Source organism: Gorilla gorilla, chromosome 5, assembly GCF_029281585.2.
Source record: "Gorilla gorilla gorilla isolate KB3781 chromosome 5, NHGRI_mGorGor1-v2.1_pri, whole genome shotgun sequence".
NCBI classification, from domain to species: domain Eukaryota; kingdom Metazoa; phylum Chordata; class Mammalia; order Primates; family Hominidae; genus Gorilla; species Gorilla gorilla.
Genome location: NC_073229.2, coordinates 35,109,681 through 35,129,604, shown reverse-complemented (window position 1 = coordinate 35,129,604; position 19,924 = coordinate 35,109,681). Strand labels below are relative to the sequence as shown.

The 19,924-nt window shown below is 41.5% G+C and overlaps 1 protein-coding gene across 3 annotated transcripts in view; it reads right to left on the bottom strand.

The window, feature by feature from the left end:
• The window catches only part of CAP2 (cyclase associated actin cytoskeleton regulatory protein 2), a 163,133-nt gene that overhangs the window by 125,573 nt on the left and 17,636 nt on the right, over positions 1 to 19,924 (bottom strand). For all 3 annotated transcript variants that reach the window (XM_004043309.5, XM_031012313.3, XM_055390676.2), the window contains exons 2-3: positions 9,095 to 9,216; positions 4,085 to 4,185 (exon numbers count right to left, since the gene is read on the bottom strand). In XM_004043309.5, the coding sequence (XP_004043357.3) occupies positions 4,085 to 4,185; positions 9,095 to 9,215 (222 nt within the window). In that variant the 5' untranslated portion in view covers position 9,216. The remainder of the gene's footprint in view (positions 1 to 4,084; positions 4,186 to 9,094; positions 9,217 to 19,924) is intronic.

The following is a 19,924-nucleotide window of genomic DNA, read 5'->3' as shown; positions in this document are numbered from 1 at the left end:
ATTCCAGATTCCTACAAACATTTAAAATGTAAGTTCTAGAAATCTCCAAAAAAGACTTGGGTTAGGAAAAGCTATGATTTGCAGTTGCTTCCTATTTGTCACATCAATTAGAAATAGACCTGAGATCAGTTCCGCCATGAATCCTAACAATAGGATAACTTTGTTAAAAAATAACCCCTAATGGCCGGGTGCAGTGGCTCACGCCTATAATCCCAGCACTTTGGGAGGCTGAGGCGGGTGGATCACGAGGTCAGGAGTTCAAGACCAGCCTGGACAACATGGTAAAACCCCGTCTCTACGAAAAATACAAAAATTAGCCAGACGTAGTGGTGTGCGGCTGTAATCCCAGGTACTCGGGAGGCTGAGACAGGAGAATCGCTTGAACCCGGGAGGTGGAGGTTGCAGTGAGCTGAGATCATCACGCCACTGCACTCAAGCCTGGGCAACAGAGCAAGACTCTGTCTCGAAAAAAAAAAAAACCCAAAGTCACATAAATCTATTTATGGATAAATGATGTCCAACCAAGGGCTAGGTATTATATAGGCCCAGTTTCTAGAGGATCTGCTTCTTTGACATTGAGAACTCTATTTACCCAATATCTATTATAAAATCATGCATGTATGCAATTATGCATAAAATTATCTATTCTTTTTTAAAAGGGGTGCAAGCTGTGTCAAGTTGCTTGGGTTGAAGAGTAGTTTAAATAAGCCCTTTGGTTTAGGCTGCACACAAGAAGGCTTTACAAGTTCTAATCTTTTCTAAACCTGTTATGCTCTTCGGTTCAGCAGAGATTCCTAATTGTAGCTATTAGTTCCCCTTTTTTGTGGTCTGTTCTGTCAATAGGCTATTGAGTGTTCAGTAAATTAAGCCCAACCAGCAGCCAACACATCGAGACAGACGTTGAATCATAGCTTGGCTGCCCTTATTCCTTACTGCTATCTGTGAAATGACTTTTAAGCACAGGTACAGGATTTAACATGATGCACATTTGTGTCACTCTCAAATTTCCATCCTGTACAATCAGGTATGTGAGGGCTTTTTTCCTAGGCAACAGGTGTGTTCTTGGAATAAGTTTAACCCCCACTTCTGGCTGATGTGAGAGGCAACAGCTGCAAGCTTAGTGCCAATGACACATGGTTCTATAAGCGAGAGAAAAAATAAACGGCATGTTCAAAGTATTCACGTCATGGGCAGATGGACTATACTGCCTGTACTTTTCTTTGTGTTGTAGAGCTGGAGTCTAAACTTTCAGATGACAAGTGTTTCTTTCTTTCTCTCTTTCTTGCTCGCCTTTCTTCCTTCCCTCTTCTATTCTTTTCCTTCCTCTCCTCTATTTTTTAAAAACTAGGGAGAACATAAATTTTCTTAAGCATCACATATTCATTACTGAGAATATTCCTTCATCTGAGTCACCCTGTTTACAGCCTGATGAACGAAGAGATGAAAAACTTAATATTAATCAAGCTACACTTTATAACTCACTCTGTTCTAAAAAGAACTTAAAGGGACTGTTTACTGTGCAATTTGAAGACAGCATACAAATCTTACTTTTTTAAAAAATGCAAAGTTAAATATACTTATTTATAGGTCTCATTATTCTCTTGTAAAAAGCTTCTATCTAGAAATTTTCAGATACTCCTAATGAGTTATAATGTACTGTGTACCTCAGAAGCCTAATGTTGGCATTAATGAATAGTAACCATAATGATACAATGATTACTGTCATAGTGTTCAAGACAGAAAATGTTCATCAATCACTCAAGCATCTTTTTCAGTGTATTGCAGATAATATTCCTTTGTGTATGTTAGCGTTCAGGAGTTATCACGCCTCAGAATACAAGAGGCTCAGCCACTCTCTTGCTGCATACAAGGTTTCTTGTAAACAAAAACACTGAGGAAAAAAACAGACTAGAGTAGTAACCATAGTGCTGTGGGATACATTTGATGCGGATGCTTCTTAGTGCCCAGGTTTTTCCAGAACTCGTATATATCAAGGCTTGTCTCTTTCACCAAGGGGTACTTCAACAGAAATGGAGAAGTATCTTTGTTTTTCTTAGATGTGGCAAACAAATACATTGCAATGTGATGAGATAAGCACCTATTTAATTACAGTCTTGGAGCCTCTGGCATAACCGGAGTCACTGGATCCCCTGGGAGACTGGTGTTGGGTGTTGCATATGATGTCTAATTGGCAGGGGAGCAAAAAGAGAATCCCTTTATACTTTTTTTAAAAGCCCCAAACCACAACTTTATTCAAGAATCAGATTTTCTGTGAATCTATACTGAAAATGGTTTTGCCAGGATTCTGTCATTGCTGAGAAATCTATAGGTAGATGGATTTGGAATTCAATCCTTAGTGAGAAACAAAGGCCAAAGAAAAAGAAGAACCCAGTGATACATTTCTTTTCGTGTTTTTAATTGGTTTGGCTATCACATTCGATTTTCACTAAATGAATGCAAACAATGACTAACCCCGGAGATGATGCTAATATTTTTTAAAATATGAAAAGTGTCTAAAACTGGCAGGCTAGCTTAGGTACCTTTAAAGTTCTCTTCCAATCCAGAGATTATCAAATTCTGTGTTTTTGCTTTTCCTCAGGCTGTACTTTGTTCAAAATTATAGTAAGATATACTTAACATAAAATTTACCATCTTAACCATTTTCAGTGTACAGCTCAATAGTGTTAAGTATATTCACATAGTTGTACAATCTCCAGAACTTCTTAATCTTGGAAAACTGAAACTCTGTACTCATTGAACAATTTCCTATTCTCTCCTCCCTCCAGCCTCTGGCAAACACCATTCTACTTCGTCTCCACAAATTTGACCACCCTAGGTACTGCCAATAAATGGAATCATACAGTATTTGTCTTTTTGTGTCTGGCTTATTTCACTTAGCATAATGTCCTCAAGGTTCATCCATACTACAGCATGTAACAGCATTTCCTTCCTTTTCAAGGCTGAATAATATTCCATTGTATGCACAGACCACATTTAGTGTATCTGTCAATGCACACTTGGGTTGCTTCCACCTCGTGGCTATTGTGAATAATGCTGCTATGAACATGGGTGTCTCTTGGAGATGCTGCTTTTAAATTTGGGGGATATACATAGAAGTGAAATTGTTGGATCTACAGAAGTTCTATTTTTTTTTTTTTTTTTTTTTGAGGAGCCAACACACTGTTTTCCACAGTGCCTGCACCATTTTACATTCCCACCAACAGTGCGTAGAGGCTCCAGTTTCTCCCCATCCTAACCAGTACTTGTTAATTCCTGTTCTTTGGATAGTAGCCATCCTAATGGATATGAGGTGATATCCTCAGGCCGCATTTTACAGAAAGAGGAAGGGTGGCTGGTGACTGAGTCAGCTCAGCCAGGGGAACTTTTTAAAAGCATAAATCAAATCGCCCTGAGTCCTCTGCCCGGTGACCCCGGGTGGCTTCCCATCACAGTGGGAAGGAGAGCCAAGTCCCTCACTGTGACTAGAAGACCATGTTGTACTCTGAGCCCTTGTTACCCCTCTCCCTTATCTTTTCCCAGGCCTTCTGTTCTGCTGGGAACACACCAAGCTTGCTCTGAGCCTTCGCTCTTGCTGTTCCCTCTGCCTGGAACTCTCTTCCCCACATCACTCCACAGCTCACTACCTCTCTCCATCAGATCTCTGCTCATTGTCACCTCAGATACACCTTCCTATCTCAAGCAATAGCCCTGCTTCCAGCACTCTAAATCACGACTCTGCTTTCTTGTTCTTTTTGTACTTAAAACTACCTGAATTCATTTATATATTTGTATCTATCATCTGTTTCCCAGACTAAAGTGGAAGTTCTGTGAGAACAGGATGTAGCCTATCTTGTTCATCCCCATGCTCCTAGCTTCCAGAACAGTGCTGGACAATACTCTATCCATAGGCCTTGCAGGAACAATTAAATGAATAAATGGGTAAATGAATGTTTTAGCCACCATCTGCCTAGCCAGAGTAAAAAATAAATAAATAAATAAAGATCTCCTCAGGCTGTTAGAGTTGTCAGAGGCTGGGCTGGTAAGTTTAAACTCTCTACTGAGAACAGGGGAGGAAAGTACTTACATGAGTCTCCACGTCCCCAGCAAGGATCCTACTGTTCTTTAAAAACTCGGCCACCATACTGTCCATCAGCTTGTCAAAGGCTTCCACGGAGGGTGCCACACCTTGGGGAAAGGAGCAGTTTGTTATTCCCTGGCCGTTGAATGAAAACCTGGGACTAGCCGGGCACGGTGGCTCACACCTGTAATCCCAGCACTTTGGGAGTCCGAGGCAGGCAGATCACCTGAGGTCAGGAGTTTAAGACCAGCCTGGACAACATGGTGAAACCCGTCTCTACCAAAAATACAAAAATTAGCCAGGCGTGGTGGTAGGCATCTTTAATCCCAGCTACTCGGGAGGCTGAGGCAGGAGAATCTCTTGAAACTGGGAGGTGGAGGTGATCTCAGTGAATCGAGATCGCGCCACTGCACTCCAGCCTGAGTGACAGAGCAAGACTCCATCTCAAGAAAAAAAAAAAAAAGAAAACCTGGGACTGTCTTGCCATAGGCAATATGGAAGTTTAATATCATCAATTTCATTCTCACCAATTCATTTGCTAAGTCATTCCTTCACTCAATCAATGTGTTTGGGTTTTTTTTGTTTTTTGTTTTTTGTTTTTTTGAGACAGGGTCTCACTGTCACCCAGGCTGGAGTGCAGTGGCGTGATCTTGGCTCACTGCAACCTCCTCCTCCCAGGTTCAAGTGATTCTCCAGCCTCAGCCTCCCAAGTAGCTGAGACCATAGATGCATGCCACTGTGCTCTGTTAATTTTTGTAGTTTTTGTAGAGACAGGGTCTCACCATATTGGTCAGGCTAGTTTCCAACTCCTGGGCTCAAGTGATCGGCCCACCTTGGCCTCCCAAAGTACTGGGATTACAGGCGTGAGCCACCATGCCCGGATCTCCATCAATGTTTATTAAACATTTCTCAACAGCTCAGGAAAACACGGTTTTCCTATTTTTCATCCTCCTGAGTAAAGACGCTACATAATTTCATTTCATTCCCTCCGGACCCAGGGAGGTAGGTAGCACCATCACAGATGAGGAAATGGCTGCAAACACAGCACCTGACAGGGCCAGAGTTACAGACCAAACAAAAGGCAGATCCAAAACCTGAACCCAGCCGATTCATCCAAAGCCAGTGGCCCTTCTTCCATAGCCACCTGCTCAGGTGCTATAATGACCTTACAAACAGTTACCAAGATTACCCAGGACAATCAGAAGGTAATAATGAACTCTGGGCAAGGAGGAAAAGAAAGCTGATTTCACTCATTTGCTTCCTTCTTCACTCCCCAGGAGGTGGGGAACAACCATAGTGGGAATGAAAGTGACTGCTGAGCCCATACCTGTTGGGTTCAGAGCTGCCAAATTACTGGCAAAGCTCAAGTGGCAACTGCCCAACAGGTGTGCTCTGCATTTCCTTCCCTGCCTTTTAATTAACAGAAAAAAAATCTAAGTCCCTGATTTCATGTCCCTAATATTGAGAAATACAATACTGAGAAACTATGGAAACTCTAACCAAAACCTAGGATTCCTTTTCTCCATGCTCACAAAACTATTAGGAGAGTGTCTTTCTTTTTCTCTTTTTCCCAATTACCCATTTCCACAGGCCCAAAGGGTGATGGAAACAAGTTATTTACACTTTCTGCAGGTGTGTTCTAACTTCCGAGCAGGATGTTGAAGCTAGACGTTGAAGCTGAGTTATCTTAAAGTTCACAGCACAGTATATAACAACTTCTGGAACATAAAAAGGACACAAGCCCAAAGGCTCCTTATGGATCCGTTTGGAGACAGATAAACCTGTTTGTTGCTATGGAAGAGGCCCGACTGGGGATCTCTGCTGAGTATTTAAAGTGGGAGAAAGTTTCAGAAAAGTGACAGAGTCCTCTACATAGCAGAAGGTACAATGATAAAAGGGAATATTTTCCAATTTCCTTTCATCGTTCAGCTCTGTTCACACCTCCTGCGGGCAGACCTGTCTTTCTCTCCAAACTGCATCCTTTGAGCATCCCTTAATCAAAGAACTTGGGGCCATGAATAGTAATGCATTGAGACCAAAGATTCTGGAGCATTAGGACTGTGTATAATTCATCTTCAATTTTCTTGCACCTAGCACAGTGTTTGTCGCATTATAAAAACGCAAAAATACTTCTTCAACTGTTGAGCGCAACTTAACTGATTATCACCAGAGAAAAAAAACACTCACCTTCTAAAGCACATCATAATACCAGTATCATAATAGAGTGGTCCTTTGATCTATGCCTATTATGCATTTGTAAGGGATTATGTTCCTTCTAAAAGTTTCTCTTTTTTTTGAGACGGAGTCTTGCTCTGTGTCGCCCAGGCTGAAGTGCAGTGGCGCGATCTCGGCTCACTGCAAGTTCCGCCTTCCGGGTTCACGCCATTTTCCTGCCTCAGCCTCCCGAGTAGCTGGGACTACAGGCGCCCGCCACCACGCCCAGCTAATTTTTTTCATTTTTAGTAGAGACGGAGTTTCACCGTGTTAGCCAGGATGGTCTTGATCTCCTGACCTCGTGATCCGCTCGCCACGGCCTCCCAAAGTGCTGGGATTACAGGCGTGAGCCACTGCGCCCATCTCGATTTTAAACATTTTTAAGTTTCTTTTAAAATTAAAAAAAAAAATAACTTTTGTTATAACATTGTCGTAATGATGTTTACATGTAAGGTAAAAGGTTGTTCTGCGGATTTGTTAAAAATAGAATTTATAAAATTGTCAAAACTTACTAATTAAGAAGAAATGGAAATGGTGTTGTTTAGGATTAGTAAAATGTTTTAAGGATGGATATCATTCAGACAATTTACTAATTATCCTACTTCATTTCAAGTAGGATAGTAAATTACGGGCTAAGTTGTTTTAGAAGAGCTTTGCTTTAATAAACTGGTTTGGAACGATTTGTTATATGAGAAAATATTTGTTTAAACACTTAAATAATTTAAATAATTTAATTACACACCCTCTAATTCTACTTGTCTATTAATTTTCCTAGAAAAAATCTTTTTTTTACAATGTACCAAGTTCAGTCTAGTACCTCTTTGAGTAAGTGAGGTTCAAATTATTGAGATTTTTTTTTCTTTACTCAATAATACTATATAGTCTCCCGGTAGTTAGATTTTAACTTTGTTTTGTGTATTCACAGGCTTCACATTTGTGGTCAGTAGTTTAGAGAAATGTCTTTAATCATCTGATGCCAACAGTATAGTGAAACAAAGTTACTGAAGAGAGGGTGAAAATATTTTCTTACAAATAAGGTTTATTGAATCTCATATACCAACTGTATACAGTTAACAAAAAGAGGCTTAAAATGAAATCATAGATGTGTCTCAGTTGGTGCGGAAAAAAACTTACAGGCTCCTGACAGCCTTCCTTAAAACAACACCCTCTTTCAATTCATTCAAAGCATTTTAATTTTCATTATGTTCAGGGGGGAAATAAACCAGCCAGCACATTTGTGCTCACACAGTAATTTTTGTCCCATGGTATGTAATACAGGCACGGGTCCAAATTCGCCTGAAATTCTAGAAGCACCAATGTAGGTCTTTCCTGGTGAAAGCTTTTTCTGAAGTCCCTTCTTCCCCGCGGCTTTTCTCAGCCCAAAAAAACCTGACAGGATTCAGTATGGGTCAGATAAGGAGGAAGTGCCCATGTGACAAGAACAGAGTTGCCATATTAAATGCAGATTGCCTGGTTCAATTTGAATTTCAGAGAAGCAATGAATAAATGTTTGCTGTAGGTGCATAACACGCAGTATAGCCCATGCAGTATTTGGGACATCCTTATACCCCCCAAAAAAGTGTTCTTTATCTGAAATTCAAATTTAATTGGTTGTCCTTTATTTTTATTTGTTAAAAAAATTATTAAGTAAATTATTTGTAATTTTTATTTGTCCCTTAGTCAAGAAGGAATTGGAAAAATTATTGTAGATAACTTGGAGAGCTTGCCATATGTGGCACCCTTTTTGGAAAGTAGCCAACTTTTTATTTTTGATGATATAATTAAAAAATGTTTTACAGTATGGTATTAGGATATAGTTTTAAAAGCATATTTGGTTGGCCAGGTATGGTGGTTCACGCCTATAATCCCAGCACTTTGGGAGGACGAGGCAGGCGGATCACAAGGTCAGGAGATTGAGACCATCTTGGCTAACATGGTGAAACCCCGTCTCTATTAAAAATACAAAAAATTAGCTGGGCATGGTGGGGGGCGCCTGTAGTCCCAGCTACCTGGGAGGCTGAGGCAGGAGAATCGCTTGAATCTGGGAAGCAGAGGTTGTAGTGAGCCCAGATCATGCCACTGCACTCCAGCCTGGGCAACAGAGCAAGACTCCAACTCAAAAAAAAAAAAAAGCATAGTTGGTTAGGAATAGGCAAAGGTAAAACACCGTGATGTAGTTACGTTACATCAAAGTCATATTTGCCTTCGCATGAGACCAGCTTCCTTCAAAACTTTAGTTCCTAAATTTAGTGATTTGTTCTTTTTAAAATGAAAATCTACAGAATGATAATTCCTTCCAATTTACATTCTAATCAAGAACATTAGTTTCTTTTTTGATAATTATGTAGATAATATATTTAGTCATTGAGTGCGGGACAGCAGTATGAACACTAAATGAAAGAAAGATGAATATGCTCTTAAGAGGCACTGAGGCTGGGCACAGTGGCTCACACCTGTAATCCCAGCACTTCGGGAGGCCGAGGCAGGGAGATGCCTTGAGCCCAGGAGTTTGAGGTCACTGTGAGCTATGATTGCACCACTGCACTCCAGCCTGGGTGATAGAGCGAGACTCTGTCTCTAAAAGGCACAGATACTGATAATTTTTGTGGATTGTGGGTTGAAAGGTTTTCTTCCTTTCTCTTTTTCAGGGATTGCTTGCCTCTGGTTAATGTTATGGTCACATACAGTGGAAGGAGTAGGGAAGCTGAAGGATAATAGAAATGTTCCTTGAGAGTGAAATTATGGAAACAAAATGAAGTGACCCACAAGAAGACCAGGAATGACAACAGTTTGTGACCCTACCTGCAATGACACCATTGACTTCCCCGCAGTTCCCAGGGGGCCTGTGGGACTCTGCAGACAGCGACTCCAGGCGGCTGACAGCTCGTTCCAGTCTTTCCACCAGTCCCTGCATGTTGGCCATTCTAGAAAAGCACAGGCACAAATGGAGGCTGCGTGAGCATCAGGGAGGATGAGTAAACCAACACCATCAGTCTCAACAACAGCGAGGAGGAAGACACAATCACTGGGGATGGCTTTATTTTTATTTTTTAACCATGAAATTGTATGTATTATTGTTGCTTTTTAATCTCAGTAGTTTTGGGGGTGGGTACAAGTGGTTTTTGGTTACATGGATAAGTTCTTTAGTGGTGATGTCTGAGGTTTGGATGCGCCCATCACCTGAGCAGTGTACACTGCACCCAATGTGTAGTCTTTTGTCCCTCATGCCCCTCCCACCTTTCCCCAAGTCCCCAAAGTCCATTATATCATTCTTATGCCTTTGCGTCCTCATAGCTTAGCTCCCACTTATAAGTGAGGAACATATGATATTTGGTTTTGCATTCCTGAGCTACTTCACTTAGAATAACATGGCCTCCAGCTCCATCCAAGTTAGTGTAAAAGACATTATTTTGTTCCTTTCTTTGACTGATTAGTATTTCATAGTGCATATATACCACATTTTCTTTACCCATTTATTGGTTGATGGAGACTTACGTTGGTTCCGTATCTTTGCTATTGCGAATTGTGCTGCTATAAATGTGTGTGCATGCATCTTTTATTTACCTACAGAGTATTTCTAAATATCAGAAAAATATGTGAAATTCAAAAGAACCTAAAACTTGGAACAAAAAAAAATTGGCATTATATTGAGCTTATTTTCTATTCCATTAGTGATCATTACAAGCCCAATATGTAATACACAAATATTCACTCCCTTTATACTGCTTCCAAGTGCCTGTGTGGATGCTTCCTTGTTATATGACACAATCTATGTACAGCACTTAACTTTTTAAAAGCCCACAAAACGTATATGGAAAAATTAATATTGCCAGCTCTTCTTCTGCTAATGGTGGGAGCATATTTTCACTATTTCCAATAATTCCTTCTGTTAAAGTATAATTCTCCAGGGGAGACTAAACCTACCGATAATCCTTGTTTACTCAATTACATAAAACCAAACAATCCTGCCCAGGAGAACTGAGTTTATGAATCTGAGCATCATTTAGCAGGCAAAGAGGCCATCACCTCTAAGAGCTAATTGTTTTCCACTTATTACTGATTGGTTTGTTTTGGTGTTTCTGTTGCTGAATTATTTTAAATTATAATTATTCTGAATGTAGGGTTTTAATTTAAAATATGACAAATGGTTATTTTCCTTTTGTAAAGCTGCTGGTTACGTTTAAGCAAAATTTAGTCTTAGGTGGGGTGGTTTGTAGAGACAGGGATCTTCAGTTACCCAGTACTCTTGGCTGGGATAAATAGGGACTAAAGCTGATTAGAGGACTGGGGATAAAAATGGGGCAGGGTGACCGGGTGCGGTGGCTCACGCCTGTAATCCCAGCACTTTGGGAGGCTGAGGCAGGCGGATCACGAAGTCGGGAGTTCGAGACCAGCCTGGCCTACATGGTGAAACCCCGTCTCTACTAAAAATACAAAAATTAGCTGGGCTTGGTGGCACACGCCTGTAATCCCAGCTACTCGGGAGGCTGAAGCAGTAGAATCACTTGAGCCCGGGAGGCGGAGGTTGCAGTGAGCCGAGATTGTGCCACTGCACTCCAGCCTGGTGACAGAGTGAGACTCTGTCTCAAAAATAAATAAATAAAATAAAATAATAAAAATAAAAAAGTTAGCCAGGCATGGTGGCGGGCACCTGTAATCCTAACTACTTGGGAGACTGAGGCAGGAGAATTGCTTGAACCCAGGAGGTGGAGGTTGCAGTGAGCTGAGATCACGCCACTGCACTCCAGCCTGGGTGACAGAGCAAGACTCCGTCTAGAAAAAAAAAAAATGGCGAGGGGGCAGGGTATCCATGCTTCCTGCTTCCAAACAGAAAATTAAATGAGTGTGCATAGGGTAAGTACCGACTAAAATTATAAACTTATATTAAGATTATTGGCCCTAGAATTTATATGTCTTTAAGGCAACCTCTGAGGAATGAAACCCAATCTAATTTGCTCAGGTTCCTGAGATCTAGCTTATAGCCACCTTAACCCCGGCCATATCAACTTATGGTTGCTTTTGGCAAAATCAGGCTGCTGCTCCTTAAGAGACGACAACAAGCCTCCTCTTAATCAGTGCCTGGAATTCTTCTCCCTCTTAAGAATCTTCCAAGCATCACTCTGAGCAAAAGAGGAACAGCATGCTTCTGAATCAGAGACACTGCTGTCCTAAAGCAGGGGTAAATAAATTTAATTGCTCTCAGATGGATAAATATTTTATGTTTCTGCTGGGGACCAGGCAATACATTTATTTCTCTTCTGTGTTTTGTAGTCCATCAGTTTTGAGCTTAAACACAGTGATGACGTGCCACTGCCATTTTTCAAAAGCAAGGTTATACTTATCAAAACTTGTATAGCTCTGTAATTCTGTCTGAATGTCAGATGGTCATCAGCTATGGAGGGCGGAGTTTACTGTCTATTTTGGAAAGTCATCTCTCCTGAAACTGGCAGCGGTTACTCTTGCAAAATATGGGGCAGTGTTCTCTGCACAGCTGAAATCAGCATCTAATCCTAAGGGGATTCAAAATTAGAAATTTCTCATCTATTCTTTTCCTCTTCACGTCAGAGCTTGTGCTTCCATCGCAATTGAAGGAAAAAAAAAGGAAAGAGAAATGTAATTGAATCCTTTACGTAATCCTCTTGCAAGGGAGCTGGGTATCCTGTAGGTGGGTGAAGGCCATTTGAGAAATGATGAAAGCCCCTCAAATCTTTTAATAGTTGCCCATCTGTTCACAGTTATCTATGTTCCCTGTTACTCAACTTGCCAAATGTTACCACCATAGACCTAGCCTGCGATAGAAAAAAAAAATGTTTGCTTTGTTAGCAAGCCCCTATTCCCAACAGAACGGCACCAGCCACCTCCAGCAGCTCACAGATGAAGCTGTCTTGAGAAGGCCTGTTACATTTCACACTTAGGACTGCCGTCTCTGACTGTGGCTTAATCAGACTCCCTGACAAGACCCAAACTCGCACTATCTCATAGTGCTCCGTATGTTGAAAGACAACAGGAGTCAGCCCACAAACTGCAGGGCTGGACAGATTGGTGTGGAATGCAGTTGAAAAGCGACTCAGATGTCACTCCATGTAAAATCACCACGAGCAAGACTGAAATCCTGCCACAGCCTCTAAAGCGGTCAAAATACAGCTCATGCAAGGAAGTTGGAGAGATGTCTCTGGGTTTAAAACTTTCAGAACAGTTTCTAAGATAAACTGAAGAATAAATAAAAGAAAGACTATACCAGGAGACATGTTAGCATTCCCAAGGAGACTGATGGGGCCCAAGATGATCGGATGATCATGCCGCCTTCTCTCCAAACTCTCTCTGTCTCTCTCCCTGTCTGTCTCCCGATATACCCTCAGCCACTAGCCTGGCTCTCAAGAATGAGGAAAGAGCAGAGCTGCAGATTCTCCAAATTCTTCCCAGGCAGTCCCATCCGCCTTAGCATTCCAAAGTGGATTTAGCCAAGTTTTGACAAGGAGGTGGCAGCCAGGAATTAAGAATTAGGTTGAGGAAACTCATAGGGTAGTCAAAGCAAATACAGACAGCAAGGTCAGGGTAAGGAATGAGTCAGAGCCAGGGGGATAGACCAAGGAATTTGGTTCAGGAGGCCAGCAGAATAGGGGGATACAGCAAGACGGCAGGAAAGAAGATATTCTAAGAACCCAGTGAAGAACAAAGAGAAGCCAGATTCACAGCTGGAGAATGAAGAGACTGGGTTAGATGACACAGCTCAAACTTGGCCCCCCAGATCTTCTCTAGTCATCCTATTTAAGTAGAAGCCGATGGCAAGGAAAGGTCAAAGGATATACACAAACGCCTGACCAGAGTGTGAGTGTGTGTGGGGAAAAAAGAGGAAGGAACATAACATCGCACAACTTTCTCCTTTTCACAATTTGTTTTAGGAGCCGGGGCCAGTGGCTCACGCCTGTAATCCTAGCACTTTGGGAGGCAGAGGCGAGTGGATCGCTGGATCCCAAGAGTTCTAGACCAGCCTGGGCAACACAGCGAAACCCATCTCTACATGAAATGGAAAAATTAGCTGGGTGTGGTGGCACACGCCTACAGTCCCAGCTATTTGGAGGACTGAGGCAGGAGGATCTCTTGAGCCTGGGAGGTCAAGGCTGCAGTGAGCCGTGTTCACCCCACTGCACTCCAGCCTGAGTGAAAAAATGAGACCCTGTCCCAGAAAAAAAAAAAAATCAGTTTTAAAAAACTGTACTTGAGATTAATGTTAATTCCTTGTTTTGAATTAATTTTTTTGTATTCTCTTTTGAGTTTCATTATAATGAGAAGTGCACCCATCCTCCTTTTGGGTCATTTTTTTTTTCTTATCTGAATTTTCCCCTCACTTTTCAAGGTTGTTTGTTTTTTGTTTTGAGACAGAGTCTCACTCTGTTTCTCAGGCTGGAGTGCAGTGGCACAATCACAGCTCACTGCAGCCTCCACCTCCTGGTCTCAAGGGACCCTCCCACCAAAGATCCTCCCTAGTAACTAGGATTACAGTGCATGCCACTACATCTGGTTAATTTTTTAAATTCATTTTTTGCAGGGACAGTGTCTCTGTATGTTGTCCAAGCTGGTCTTGAACTCTTGGGCTCAAGCAATTCTCCCATCTCAGTTTCCCAAAATAAAGGGATTATAGGCATGAGCCATGGCATCCAGGCTAATTTTTATTTTTATCAAAGCTAGACATGCACATAATTTAAAGAATCAATAGTTCTACCCTCTTCCATTCTGTGTCATAAGTGCTAACCATTTTCAATAATTTTAACTGTTTCTTGGATAATCACACCCCCCCTTCCCCCTTACGTCTAAATAACATGACTCTATCTCTGTGTATTATTTGGTTTTCTTCAGTTTGGGGCATTATCTACTGAGTTGCCACCAAAAATACACGGGTTTACTTTTTGCTTGCCCAGTCCCCACTACCACCTGCATGCATATTGCCTTTTGTCTTGTCCTCCCAATAGTGTTATATCACAGTTTTTCTGTGATTGATATCCAGTGTTAACACAGTTATGACTATTTGCATCTGAGCCAGGAGGTATACTATACACAGGGTTGCCATTAAGTATAAAGGTAGAGAAAGTCTGGAACATGGTCATAATAAACGTTAGCTGCAGCTATTAAGTCATCCCATCTCATTTTGCTGTCAGTGGGAATAGTTATATTTGAAATGTCAAGCAGTCATCTAGAAGATCTGGTCAATGGAAATGACTAACAGAAAACTTCAGGTCAGTATAGCCTTATTTTTGTCCCCAACATTTCATTTTCCTCTGTCCATGTACTTATTCCTCCAACATGTTTTAAAGAGTTTTCTCAAGTCTACGTGTATGTGCGGTTACCATAAAATGAAAATTGTGGTATGTAATTCGTTATTTTCATCACATATTTTCCCTCTGAACATTTTTACAATGACTCTTTTGCTTCTAAACAGCAAAGGATGAAGGCCCAATCTCTTTGGGGTCATTTTTGGAAAATAGCAGCACTCCTTCATCCCTCATATTTTCTTCACCCAACCCATCTTATGCTCATTGGTGAAGGGTCTGTTAAGTCCTTAACTAGCTCACTCTAACCAGTTATAAAAGCAGCTTTCACAGATGCTCTGAACATTGACACTCCATGGCACAATGTAAATGGTGATAAGCCTAGAATAACAACCTATGTGCCTGGATTACCTATTTTGCATCTGTGAGACATACTGCCCAATTAAAAACCTGCCTTGTGCTTTCTTTCCTGTCAGCACCTGTACACCTCGCCTCCCAAGGAGACCGGCTGCAAGCTTTTCAGGGGCTGAGGTTGGATCTTACTCTTCTTTGCATCTCCCACTGAGTCCAGCATGGTGCCCTATACCTAGAGAACTATAAATACTTTTTGATTGACTAATTAATTAGCTACCACTCACTGCCTTTTCTTTGCCTGCCCACTCACTGGCACCATCCCAGATCAGGCTGAAAGCCAGATTTTCATAGGAGAAATTTTCATTTAAAAGAAGATGCTAGATTAGTTTTTCCTACTTGGAACCACAGTGGCTCCCTCCCATGACTTGAAAGAGCACACTTGCTCCCTCTAATGTAAGCCTTTGGGTCTCTTCCATGGCTCCTTTTTCTTCAGGATTTCAAATTGTGTTAAAACTCCACATTGTCTAAAGGGTTTTGTAAATTCCTCACAACAAGTTCACAAAACAAGTAAGAGATAATGCTACTTGGATAACATTTTCATGTTAATAAAAGAGGTGGGTCTTTCAGGTTTCCTGATTGCTAGCTGAAAGTTCTCCTCACTAGGCCAAAAATACAGAAATAATGGTAGTGAGTGTTTCTCTTCCAATTCTGCAAGAGAGACCCAGATCCAAGGGCTTCTGAGGATCATGAATCTAAGATTAAATAGGAAATAGACTTTTCTCAAAAGAAGACATTTACGTGGCCAAGAAACATAAGAAAAAAGCTCAACATCACTGATCATCAGAGAAAAGCAAATCAAAACCACAGTGAGATACCATCTCATGCTAGTCAGAATGGTGATTATTAAAAAGTCAGGAAACAATAGATGCTGGTGAGGCTGTGGAGAAACAGGAACACTTTTACGCTGTTGGTGGGAATGTAAATTAGTTCAACCACTGCGGAAGACAGTATGGCGATTCCTCAAGGATCTAGAATCAGAAATACCATTTGACCCAGCAATCCCATTACTGGGTATAGACCCAAAGGATTATAAATCATTCTGCTATAAAGACACATGCATACATATGTTTATTGCAGCACTATTTACAATAACAAAGACATGGAACCAACCCAAATGCCCATCAATGATAGACTGGATAAAGAAAATGTGGTACATATACACCATGGAATACTATGCAGCCATAAAAAGGAATGAGATCATGTCCTTTGCAGGGACATGGAAGAAGCTAGAAGCCATCATCCTCAGCAAACTAACACAGGAACAGAAAACCAAATACCCCATGTTCTCACTCATAGGTAGGGGTTGAACATTGAGAACACATGGACACAAAGAGAGGAACAACACACACCAGGGCCTATTGGGGGATGAGGACTGAGGGGAGGAACTTGGAGGACAGGTCAATAGGTGCAGCAAACTACCATGACACAAGTATACCTATGTAACGAACCTGCACGTTCTGCACATGTATCCCATTTTTTTAAGTGTTTTTTTAAGAAGAAATAAAGAAAAAAAAAGGAAATAGACTTGAAGTGACAGGAAACTGGAGACTTTCAAACCTTTTCTCATAGTGAGGCTGGGCAACTTGTTTATATGTGAACTCTCTGCAAAAAATAAAGTTATGATGGACTAATTTCTCTGTAAGTCCATCAAAATTTAAAATATTTGGTAAACTACCATCAAATCAGACTGTCCTAGATTGTTAAACTCTTTTTTTTTTTTTTTTGAGACAGAGTCTCACTCTGTCACCTAAGCTGGAGTGCAATGGCACAATCTTGGCTCACTGCAATCTCCGCCTCCTGGGTTCAAGTGATTCTCCTGCCTCAGCCTCCCAAGTAGCTGGAATTACAGGCGCCCACCACCATGCCAGGCTAATGTTTGTATTTTTAGCAGAGACAGGGTTTCGCCATGTTGGCCAGGGTGGTCTCGAACTCCTGACCTCATGTGATCCACCTGCCTCGGTCTCCCAAAGTGCTGGGATTACATACGTGAGCCACTGCGTCTGGCCAATTGTTAAATTCTCTTTACCGTAACCGTATCGGTGACTTTCTTTTATTTCCCAGGAAACTACCAAGCACTGGGAGAAGTAACCCTGTGATTCACTATTACTAATTGGGTAATGATATGTATAGGAGAAACAAACCATCACAGTATTCATTCATTCATTTTTTAACTGGCTCATTGAATATGTTTGTTTCATTCACTCAATCAGTCAGTTCCCACTATCTACTAGGCACAATGCTCATATCTAGAAAACTAAGGCTGATTAAAAAACATTTCCTGCCCTACTGTAGTGTGAGGGGGCTGAAAGCAAACCCTGCTGAGTCAAGCCAGGAAGCTGTTTAACTAAGAGATACATTCACGTTGCCAAGGTGCCCGCCTTCGTATCTTTTGCTTACTCTCCTATAGAGCATTTCTGGAGCCAGCTTCTCGCCAAACAGCAAACAAAAAGCACCATTTTCTTTTTATTGCAAAGATGTTTCAAGAGTCTCTGATTTTTGAGATGGTGTAATCAGAATAGCTGAGACGAGAAAGTTATATAAGAAAAAGAACACTCTCAATGTTTCATGAAACTGGAGAAAACATGTATGAGATCCTGGTTAGCCAACTGACTCCTCTAGGGCCTCTAATCAGGTCTCACTGCAGGAGAAAAATGCTTCAGCTTGACCTTCAGAAAGATCTCACCCCAGCTCTCTAGCTACAATTCCCCATGCTCCTGAGATACCCACATGCCACAGGGACAACTCCCCAAGTCCCAAACATGTCCTACCCTATCCCTCTCCTATGCCATGATTCTGCTGCCTCTAAGGTTCTTCCTAGCACTGTTAATTTTCACTCCCCAAATCCCAGCTCCTCCAAGAGATCTTGCAGTGTCTCACAAATCAGAGTAATCTCTGGAGAGGTATTTACTCCCTGACATCTCCATCGACTATGGAAACCACATATACAATTTTCTCGCCATCCCATTTGCCCCCTCCACTGTGGTGGTTTCACCCCTCAGAACCATCCCTAATTTGCCTTATATATAAATATTCCTCCTCTAAGTTGAAATTAGAAATACTTACTCCCTGACATTTCCATCGAAACCACATGTACAATTACCTCACCATCCCATTTGCCCCCTCCACTCTGGAGGTATCACCCCTCAGAACCATCTCTGATCTGCCTCGTAGTTTAAGCATTTGTCCTCTAAGTTGAAATGTCTGAAGATAAAAGGCTAGGACTCATAACTTAATGTAGTGGAAAAAGAACTCTGGGGATTAGAGAATCTTAATTTGAGACCCAGCCCCTTCACTGACAACCCACGTGATTCTGGAAGTCTTGAGTCTTCTAGTAGACAGACTACTTAATCTGTCTGAGTCTCAGTTTTCCTATTTCCAATATACGAATTCATTCCTTCTTCCTCATTCAGTGGCTTAAGAAAATTGTCTGCAAAGGTGTTTTGAGCTACGTTCGGTACTGGCTTGGGGCTACACAGGTGGACGAGACACAGACTGCGTCCTCAAGGCACAATCTCCTTGAGGAGTAGACAGTTCAGCCACTGGGGGCTGGCCAGCTGTCCATGGCACTGGGCCACAGGGAACTGGGCTACTGAGGCAGTGAGAACTGAGGCCATGGGGAAGGCTAAGTACACCTCGAATCCTGGCTCTGTGCACTGACTTGGGGTGATGGGGCTGAGTAAGGCAGAGCCATAAAATAAAGGACTCTGAATGCTGACCAGGGCCAGGATAAACCATATGCTACTCCCCTGTCATGGAGTGGAAGCTCGCTTAGCTAAACACGAGATAGAAACCCTTCACTGAAGAGGAGCTCATTCCCCAGGCCCCTCTATAGCCCTTTCTAAGCACCTATGCAGTTGAGGAAGCTCATTCTATTTCTGTGTCCCCACATTGCCCCTTTGTGCTTGTTTACACCATGGAGGAGGTAGAGTTCAAAGAACTGCTTCTAGGAGTCCCCTAAGGGCCACATGCTGGCACTGAGAAAAGAAGAGCCATGGAGAACCTGCTGGCCAGGCCACTACAGACTGGGCAGGGGGGTCGTGAACCATTCTCCCTCCATCAAGTAAATGTATTACTCCCCTTGTATCCAGAATATATAAAAAAACTTTTACACTCAGTAAGAAGGCAAATATGCCAGTTTAATAGTCAGCAAAATATCTAAATAGACATCTTCCCAGAGAAGACAGGCAAATGGCCAAGAGCACATGTGAAAGGGCTCAACATCAGTAATCATTAGGAAAATGCAAATCAAGACTCCAATCAGATACCACTTCACACACACTAGGATGGCTATAACCTAAAAGATAATAAAAAGTGCTGGTGAGAATATGAAGGAATTGGAACCCTCAGACATTGCTGGTGAATATGGAAAATGGGACAGTTGGTTTAAACTGTTTGGAAGTTTCTTCAAAAGTTAAGCACATATTTGCCATATGAACCAGTCATTCCACTCTATTTTACTCAAGAGAAATAAAAATATATGTTCACACACAGACTTGTGCACAAATGTCATAGCAGCACTGTTCATAACAGCCAAAAAATGGAAACAATCCAAATGTCCATTAACCAGTGAATGGCTAAGCAAAATATGGCATATGTATTATAATGGAGTATTATTCAGCCATAAAAAAGTGAAATACTGATACATGCTACAAAACAAGTGAACTTCAAAAGCATTACACTAAATGAAAGTCAGACAAGAAGACTGTGTATTGTATGATTCCATTTATAATAAATATCCAGGAAAGGCTAATCTATAGAGACAGAAAGTAGGTTAGGACATTTAAAATGGGTCAATTTTATGGCATATAAAATTATAACTCAAAAAAGGTTTAAAAACAAACAAATGAAAAAGGATTGTGCCTTTTTGTAAAGATACAGTTAAAAACCATTAAATCTGGCCAGGCATGGTGGCTCACGCCTGTAGTCCCAGCACTTTGGGAGGCCGAAGCGG